At 32.4% G+C, this 9,598-nt stretch overlaps 2 protein-coding genes across 2 annotated transcripts in view; both read right to left on the minus strand.

Moving 5' to 3' along the window:
- Positions 1-3,256: 3,256 nt before the first annotated feature.
- Positions 3,257-6,406, minus strand: Cbr-atx-3 (the record flags this gene model as incomplete). The annotated part of the gene is made up of 5 exons (XM_002638345.1): positions 3,257-3,438; positions 4,609-4,914; positions 5,638-5,792; positions 5,983-6,128; positions 6,236-6,406. The coding sequence occupies 5 exons, from the start codon at positions 6,404-6,406 to the stop codon at positions 3,257-3,259; spliced, it is 960 nt and encodes a 319-aa protein (XP_002638391.1).
- Positions 6,407-8,234: 1,828 nt separating this feature from the next.
- Cbr-efl-1 overlaps positions 8,235-9,598 on the minus strand; it is a gene marked incomplete at both ends in the record, with an annotated part of 4,905 nt that continues 3,541 nt past the window's right edge. The window contains 2 exons of the mRNA XM_002638344.1: positions 8,235-8,359; positions 9,205-9,490. Of these exons, the coding sequence (XP_002638390.1) occupies positions 8,235-8,359; positions 9,205-9,490 (411 nt within the window). The remainder of the gene's footprint in view (positions 8,360-9,204; positions 9,491-9,598) is intronic.

A 9,598-nucleotide genomic window follows, 5' to 3' on the forward strand; every position in this document is an offset into this window, starting at 1 on the left:
TAAAATTTCCGAAAATCGACTTTTCGAAAAAAAATTTCGAAAAACCCAAAATTTCAAAAAAAAAAATTCAAAAAATCGGAAATTTCTAAATTTCTGAAAATTCTGAAAATTCCGAAAATTATCGAAAAATCCAACATTTTCAAAAATCTGGAAAATTCCGTAAAATTCCAAAACCCTGAAACTCGGAAATTTCTAAAATTTCGAAATCCCAAAAATATGGAAAAATCTAAAAAAATCGGGAATTTCTAAATTTCTGAAAAAATTGTAATTTTCAAAAAATTCTGAAAATCAAAAAATTCGACGAAAAAAATTAGAAACTTCCAAAAATCGAAATTTTCAAAAAAAATTCCCAAAATTCGAAAAATTCTAAAATTCCAAATTTTTTTTCAAAAATCTGAAAAATCCGAAAGTTCAAAAAATTCCAAATACCGAAATTTTAAAAAAATCTGAGAAATTCCGAAAATTTTCAAAAATTCAAAAAATTCCGAAAAATCCAACATTTTCAAAAAATCGGAAATTTCTAAATTTCAAAAAATAAAAAAGAAAAGAATAAAAAAGATGAAAAAGATATAAAAGATAAAATAGAAAAGATAAAAAAGAATAAAAAAAAAGAAATTTTGAAATTTTTTTTCAAAAAATCCGAAATTCTGGAATTCTGGAAAACGTCGAAATTTTCAAAAAAAAATCCAAAAATTCCGAATTTCGAAAATTCGGAAACTTCTAAAATTGGAGAATTCCGAAAATCGGCTTTTCAAAAAAAGTTCGGAAAATCAAAATTTTCAAAAAAACATGAGGTTTTAGAGTAATTTCTTGTTAAAAATTCTATGAAATGATGCTGAAAATTCTCAAAAAATCGGCTAAAAATTGCTGAAAAATTAGAACGTTAAAAAAAAATCAAAATTCCGAAAAATAGAAAAATCCAAAAAGTTCAAAAAATTCCAAGTATCGAAATTTTCCAATAATCTGGAAAATTCCGTAAAATTCCAAAATCCTGAAACTCGGAAATTTGTAAAATTTCGAAATCCCAAAAGTATTGAAAAATCTAAAAAAATCGGAAATTTCTAAATTTCTGAAAATTGAGCTCAATTCTAAAAATTCTCGAAATCCGAAATTCCGAAAATAAAAAAAATCGGAAATTTCTTCCCAAAAATTCTGAAAATCCAAAAATTCGACGAAAGAAATTAGAAAATTCCAAAAATCGAAATTTTCAAAAAAAATTCCCAAAATTCGAAAAATTCCAAATACCGAAATTAAAAAAAAATCTGAGAAATTCCGAAAATTTTCGAAGAATCCTAAAAATCCGAAAAATTACCACATTTCAAAAATCTGGAAATTTTCAAAAATTCTAAAAATTCCGAAAAATCCAAAATTTCAAAAAAAAAATTCAAAAAATCGGAAATTTCTAAATTTCTGAAAATTCTGAAAATCCCGAAAAATTCAAAAATTCAAAAAGTTCAAAAAATTCCAAATATCGAAATTTAAAAAAAAATCTGGGAAAATCCAGAAATTCTAGGAAAAATCGAAATTTTCAAAAAATTCTAAAAATCCAAAATTTTATTAAATCATGCATATTTTTAGGCTTTTTAGGTCATTTTTCCTCTGATTTTCAGCCGAAAATCTAAAATTTTTTTTCTAAAAAATATGCTACCTTCTCATTTTCCACGTCTTCTGAATCGCTTCTGACGATTGCTCATCATTACTTTTTTCCATTTGCTCCTCTGGTGACTTTACAGTAGGAACATCCATCGATTGCTCATCCTTCTCCGATTGAATTGGAGATTTTGAGCCAACTGGGTTCTCGTCGTCTGGAAGTGGAGCGTCGGCGAGGAAATCGTCCATATTTCCCCCTGGTGGAACGTCTGAAAATGCTTAAAATTGAGGATTTTTAGGCCTGAAAATTGGGATTTCTTGGTCAAAAATTCAATAATTTTCAGCTAAAAATCAGTGATAAATTGTGATTTTTTTGAGCAAAAAATGGGCATTTTTGAGGTCGAAATTTCGGTATTTTGAGCTAGAAAATTGAATTTTTTGATTTTTTCAGTGAAAAATGTTGAAAAATGGGAATTTTTTGGTGTAAAAATTCGGAATTTTTGAGAGAAAAACTAGCTAAAACTCAGTAAAACACTGAGAGAAATTCGCGATTTTAGCTAGAAAAATGGATTTTTCATGAGATTTTCTGGCTGAAATTGGTTGAAATTGATGATTTTTCGGCTAAAAAATGGGAATTTTCGAGCAAAATTGGGATTTTTAATAATTTTTTGATGCTTTTTTAGGTGAAAATTTGGGGAAAAAACCAAAAAATGAAGGATTTTTAGTGAAAAATCTGCGAAAAACTGAAATTTTGAAAAAAAATTTTTTACAATTTTTCGATTTTTTGATTTTCCAAGCGATATTTTCAGGTTTGCTATTCGTTTTTGATGATTTCAAAGCTGAAATTCGCTGTTTTTTGCATTTTTTTGTCGCAATTTTCAGCGAAAATGAGCAATTTTGGCTCAAAATCAAAAATTTCGAAAAATTTTCAAATTTTGCCTGATTTCCTTCGATTTTCTAGAATTTTCCAGACATTTTCAGTGCAATTTCTTCATTTTTCCACCTTCTTGCTGTCCTGGTTGCTGCTGCTGTTGTTGCTGTTCGTCACCGCCATCACCGACTTCTGCCAACTCGTCGTACATGATTTCTTGTCTGAAATCGATGAAAATCTATGAAAATCAGTCATTTTGTTTATTTTTATCACATTTACAAAGTTTAAATGGGAGAAAATGGTTAAAAACGGTCAGAAACCAAAAAAAAATGATTTCCGAAGAAATCGAATTTTCCTCGCTAAATCACACAAATTACTGACTGAAATAGGTTTCAAAACATCAAAAAATATTTTTAGTATTTATTTTTAATGAAAAACGACGAAAATTGGCCTGAAAACTACCGAAAATATGAGGAAAAGTGTGAAAATTTGTTGAAAAATCCTACAACGACACTCCGAAATCCCGCCTTGCGCGCGGTGTTTACCGTAAATCGACACAGCGAATTTTGGCGGACACACCTAATTTTTGAATCTAATTTCGGAAAAAAACGGGTTTTTGTCTAGAAAACAGTGGATTTTCAGCGAAAATTCCAGCGGAAATTCAATTTTTCGACGGAAAAATAACATTTTATTCATTTTTAAAAATACAATAAAGGCAAAAATATGCAATTTAGACACCAGAAACAGATATAAATATGACCGATAGCGAAATTAAAATTTAATTTTACAAAAAAATTATTCTTCCGGAACATTCTGGCTCTTCTTTTCCTCCTCCAATTTTTCCAAAAATTTCGCACGATCTCTTCTTTGTTGCTCAGCACTTGGAATCCGTCCAGATGGCGTTTCAGATGACGTGGAAGGACCCAGAATTGGAGTTTCAGTCAATTCAGAAGGAGCAGCGGACGTTGATGGAATATCTGAGAATTCGAAAAAAAAATTGGTGGCCGAGAAAATTGGTTTTCTAGGCCACGAGATGCAAAACTGACCATAACTCGCTTGAAAATCGTTTAAATTGAGTGAACATACCACCGAAATACTTGTTAGAGCATGACAAACATTTTTAACCTTCTTAAGTTTCAGTGGCCGTGTTTTGGTTTTCTAGGCCACCAATTTGAAATGGCTGTAACTCGCTTCAAATTTCATATTTTCGAGATTCAAAAACGTCATAATAGTCCTCGTGAATTCAGTGATCGTTTGGTCTGGAAGGCCGTGGCCTAACTTTTTCAAAAATTGGTTTTCTAGGCCACGAGATGCAAAAATGACCGTAACTCTCTTGGAAACCGTTTAAATTTAGTGAAAATACCACCAAACGACTTGTCAGGGTATGGGAAACATTTTCGACTTACTTAAGTTTTGATGGCCTAGTTTTGGATTTCTAGGTCACCAACTTCAAATGGCTATAACTCGCTTTAATATTGATATTTTCAAAATTTAAAAGCACTTTCATAATCCTCGTGAATTGATGGATCGTTTGATTTATAATTTGTATCATATGGTGGCCTAGATTTTTCAAAACTTGGTTTTCTAGGTCACTAGACACAAAATCGGTCATAACTCGCTTGAAAGTCGTTCAAATTAAGTGAAAGTAACACCAAAACACTTGTTAGAGCATAGCAAACATTTTTGACCTACTTAAGTTTCAGTGGCCGAGTTTTGGTTTTCTAGGCCGCCACTTCAAAATGACTGTAACTCACTTCAAAATCGAGATTTTTGAGATTTGAAAACGTCGTAATAATTCTTGTGAGATTGGCTTTCACCTGATTCACAATTTTTATTATATAGCGGCCTAACTTTCTCGAAATTTGGGTTTCTAGGCCAGAACTTTAAAATAGCCGTAACTCGCTTCAAAATCGAGCGTTTTGAAATTTAAAAGAACCATTATATTCCTCGTGAAACGAGTGATTGGCTGACCTAGAATATGTCAAATATGGTGGACTAGGTTTGTCGAAATTTGGGTTTCTAGTCCACGGCTTCAGAATGGACGTTGGAGGCTGTAACTTGCTCAAAAGTGCATATTTTTGAATGGGGATTTTTATAAAATGGATCCCAGAGGCTCTAAATTTGCAATTTCAAGCCAAAAAACCTACTAGGATCCTGAGAAAGGCTCATTTCGATGGCTTTTGCCAGTTGATCCTCATCACTTCCCGACGATTCGCTGGATTCTTTCGATTCCATCGACAGTGCCATGGCTATTGCCAAATCTCGATCCTCCTGGGAATCTGGAATTTCTTGGGAGCCTCCGAGTCGTCTTCCGACCGAATTGAAGAATTTTTGCACCAGATTTGGCTCTTTTTTGTCGAAGTCTGTGGGTTTTGGGACCACGGGGCAGAGGGTTATGAAGTCGTCCGCTTCGGAGTTTGGTAGGATTCCTTGGACCACGAAGATCGAGTAGTCTGGAAAGAAGAAAAAAAATTTTTTTCAAAAAAAATTTTGGTGGCCTAACTTTTTCAAACTTTGGTTTTCTAGGCCACCAGTTCAAAATGACCATAACTCGCTTCAAAATCGTTCAAATTGAGTGAAAATACCACCAAACGACTTGTTAGAGCTTAACAAACATTTCTGACCTACTTGAGTTTTGGTGGCCTAGCTTTGGTTTTCTAGGCCACCAGGCACAGATGACCATAACTCGCGTCAAAATTAAGATTTTTAAGATTTAAAAGCATCATTATAGTCCTCAGGAATTGTGGAATCGTTTGGTTTATAATACAGTGGCCTAACTTTTTCAAACTTTGGTTTTCTAGGCCACCAGTTCAAAATGACCGGAACTCGTTTGAAAATCGTTCAAACTGAGTGAAAGTACCACCAAAAGACTTGTTACAGTATGAGAAACATTTCTGACCCATTTATTTTTGGTGGCCTAGTTTTGGTTTTCTAGGCCACCATTTCAAAATGGCTGTAACTCGCTTCAAAATCGAGATTTTTGAGATATGAAAAAAAACCATTATAATCCTCGTAAACAGAGTGATCGCCTGGTTTTTTTTCGGAAAATTTTCGAAATTTTCAAAAATTAAAAAAGGTAAAAAAAAAATTTTTTTCGAAAAAAATTTTTTGAGAAATTTTCAAAAAATTCAAGATTTCCAATATTTTTGAAAATTTCAAAAAGTCAAATTTCTTACTTTCGGCGGCAAACTGATGCAAATACTCCTTGACATAGGTGTCCGTGAGCAGTTTTGGTCCATTTTTCACCGAATTCAGCTCAAACCATTGATTTCCGAATTTTCGGAGCACAAACCAGTGCTCCCGGAGGTTCAAGACGTAGGCGCGGGCGGTTCTGAAAAATTTGGTTTGGCGGGAATTTGAAAAATTTGAATTTTTTAAAAAACATTTTTTTTCAATTTTTGTTCTAAAAACATTTTCTAGATCAATTTTCGCCGAAATTTTCAATTTTAAGCTCAATTTTAACGCTAAATTTGAGTTTCTCGTTCAGAAATAGCTAAAACTTCAAGTTTTTCAGCCCTTACAACGGATTCGCCTTGAACTCTGCCATCGCCGGATTCTCCATATTTATGAGCTTCAAATCGAACGTTTCGAGCGCTTTTTCGATGACTTGAATCGAAAAAAATCCACTATCATTCATGTTTTCACTTCGGCCAACGGCGTTTGCGTTCTGAAAAAAATTTTGAAAAAATTTTTTTTTTTGGAATTTTTGAAAAAAAAACTTTTTTTTAGTTTTTTTTTTCGATTTTTCTAATTTTTTTCTAATTTTTCACCCACATTTCCCAAAATATCATGTTCCATTTGGTCCATTTGCCTCGCTAAATCCCTCAAATTCTCATAAGTGAACAAAGAATCTTGGAGAAGCATGTTCAAGGCGTGTTGAGCACAGAGAGCCGCCTGTTGACGCTCGAAAAAAATCGAAGAGATTGGATCGTCGCTGGGAGACATGTTGGGAGCTGAAAATTATTCGAAAATTTGAAAAATACGGTTTTTAAAGGAAATTATATATTTTTTTTTCATTGGAAAAATTTATTTCTAGGTTTTAAAATTTTAAAATTTCAGTTTATGCATTTATTTCCCCAAAAAATCCATCAAAAAAGCTCAAAAACGCCGAATTTTCGAATTAAAATAAGCGAAATAAAGAAAAACAACGATGCTCCGGAATCCCGTAAATTCTCTTGTGTCGATTTACGGTAAACACCGCGCGCGTTGCGGGATTTCGGAGCATCGTTGTTTGTTCTTATTCAGCGATTTTCAGCAAAATCCAGGTTTTTTTAAGGCTGAAAATGCTGAAAAAAAGGGTTTTCCAAATGAAAAATTGTGAAAAATTATCGAAAATTCGATTAAAAAGCCATGAAAATCAAATATTTCAGTCAAAATCGATTAAAAAATGGAAAAATAGCTGAAAAGTAAAATTTTCGATTTTCCAAGGTGATCGACCTGAAAATTTCGGGTTTTTAAGGTCAAAAATAAAAGGAAAACGATTAAAAAAAATGATTTTTCATTCGAAAATCACCGAAAACGTTTGAAAAATTGCGGAAATTCGATTTTTTAGAAAATTTCTGGATTTTTAAAAATTTTTAGCCAAAAAATCGATTTTTCCATTAAAAAAAAACAGAAAATCTATAAAAGAAAATGCATAAAAATGATGAGAGAAGCCGGAGAAAAACCAGCGAAAAATCCGGTTTCCTCTTATCTAAATTGTCTAATTCAAAGTCATATGATTTGTGTTTAATGGCCTAGAAAATGCGGATTTCTAGGCCATCTCAGGAAATCAGGGATTTCCTGGAAAAAATGCGAATTCCTGGGTCAAAATTTATAGGGAAAATTCGTAAAAAATAATGACTGAAAAAAATGGAAAATTTGGGGAAGATTTCAGAATTTCAAAATTTTTAAAAATATAAAACTTTTTTTGAAATTGCATAAGGAGGGGGTAAAAAATGGTGAAAAAGGCAGGGACCACGCTCCGCTTTTTTTGTTGGAAAACATGCAAAAATGAAAAATTTGGCATAAAAGTTGGGAAAAATTGAGGGGAAATTGGAAAAAAATTATTATGGAATTTGAATAAAAAATCAGAAAATTCGTGAATATTATAGAGGGCAAAATAATGCGGAAAATGGGATGTTTTTTGGGAAAATTGAATATTTTTGGTTTTTTGTCAAAATGTTGAATTTTTAAAAATCCGAATTTGGGTGAAAAAAATGTTTTTTTTTTCAAAAATTCGAAAATTCAGAAATTGTTTTTTTAATGAATTTTCATCAAAATATAAAAAAATCAATATTTTGAAAAACTTTTTTTCGAAATTTCAGTGAAAATTTACAGAAAATTACTAAAAATGTTCATAAGAATTTCTTTTTTTTTAAATTTTCGATTTTTTGAAAAATTTCAAAAATATGTCAAAAATCCCACTAAAATCGCTGGGAAGTCACCTTTTGAAATTAAAATTTTCGGAAAATTTTTTAAAATTTTGATTTTTCAAAAATTCGAATTTTCAGCAATTTTCAGCCAAAAATCTGATTTTCGAAAAATTTTTAAAAACTCAACTTTTGAAAAATTCGCTCAAATTGCTGGAAAATACTCCAAAAATTAAATTTTTGAAAAAACATTTTTCTCAACTTTTTCGAAATTTTCCGAAAAATCAATAATTTTTCCTCTGAATAATACCATAAAACGCCAAGAAGAGATAAGATGAAAATGTCGAAAAAAAGAGACAAAAAAGTTCGAAAAAGTTTAAAAATTGAATTTCCAAATGTCCGGATGTCCGCTGCTCCTCCTTCTAATCTCCGTACAAATCGATAATCGAGTCTCCTCGATATTCTTCTCCAGTCGTCGAATAAATATAGTCCTCATTGGCCGGTGGCGGGTCCAACGGCTTCATTGGTGGCATCAATCCCGATGATTCTGGAAAAAAAGATTTTTTGAGATTTCAAAAGTGGGCGGAGCCTAAACTTTTTTTTTCAAAAAAAAATCATTGTTTCGATTATTTTCAGCCATTTTTAGACTAATTTCGGCCATTTTACGACAATTTTAAGTCATTTTTTGATGATTTTCCGCCATTTTTCGATCATTTTCAGCCATTTTAAGTCATTTTCAGCTATTTCCAGCCACTTTCCAACCATTTTTAGCAGTTTTCGGGCCATTTTTCGACCAATTTAGGCCATTTTTCGACCAATTTAGGCCATTTTACGACCATTTTAAGTCATTTTTTGATGATTTTCAGCGATTTTTCGGCCATTTTAGGCCATTTTCAAGTCATTTTCAGCTATTTCCAGCCATTTTCAGGCCATTTTTAGCAGTTTTTGGGCCATTTTTCGCCCAATTTAGGCCATTTTACGAGCATTTCAAGTCATTTTTTGGTGATTTTCAGCCATTTTTCGATCAGTTTTAGCCATTTTGAGTCAATTTTGGTCATTTTTCCACCAATTTAGGCCATTTTTCGACCGTTTTAGGCCATTTTCGACCATTTTAAAGCCATGTCTGGCTATTTTTTGACAATTTTGGGCCGTTTTTAAGTCATATGTGGTCATTTTCCAGCCATTTTGACCTATTTCTGGCCATTTTCAATTATTTTTCCGCCGTTTTAGGCTAATTTTCGATCATTTTCAGGCATTTTTAGGTCATTTGAAGCCATTTTTTGACCATTTTTCAGTCAATTTTGGTAAAAATTCATGATTTTTGCCGAATTTTTGACTGTTTTCGACCATTTCCAACCATTTTCCTTCCCAATTCTCTCCCCAAAAACGCACTATTCCTCTGTTCCTCCTTTCTCAAATCCTCATAAATCTCCTCAGTCAGTGTTCGTCGTTGTTGGTATTTCTTGAATCGAGACGCTGCTGATGACGTGGATTGCTGTTGCTTATCATTATCATTATCATTAACATCGTCGTCAACGTGTTCCTCGTGTCCCCGTTGCTTCGATTTTTGTCGTTTTACAAAGTTGTGGACCTCGTGATTTGATACTATAGCCGCGCGTAATGGTCCGGTCGCGTCCTTCAGATAACACCATTCTGGACCACCGTGCATTTCGATTTCCTGCAAAAAAATTGAGGTTTAGGACCGAAAAATCGGGGAAAGTTAGCCATTTTGAAGTGGTGGCCTAACTTTTGCAAGTTGAGTTTTCTAGGCCATCATGTCAAAATG

Source organism: Caenorhabditis briggsae (genome assembly GCF_000004555.2).
Source record: "Caenorhabditis briggsae complete genome, chrV, whole genome shotgun sequence".
Lineage (NCBI taxonomy): Eukaryota > Metazoa > Nematoda > Chromadorea > Rhabditida > Rhabditidae > Caenorhabditis > Caenorhabditis briggsae.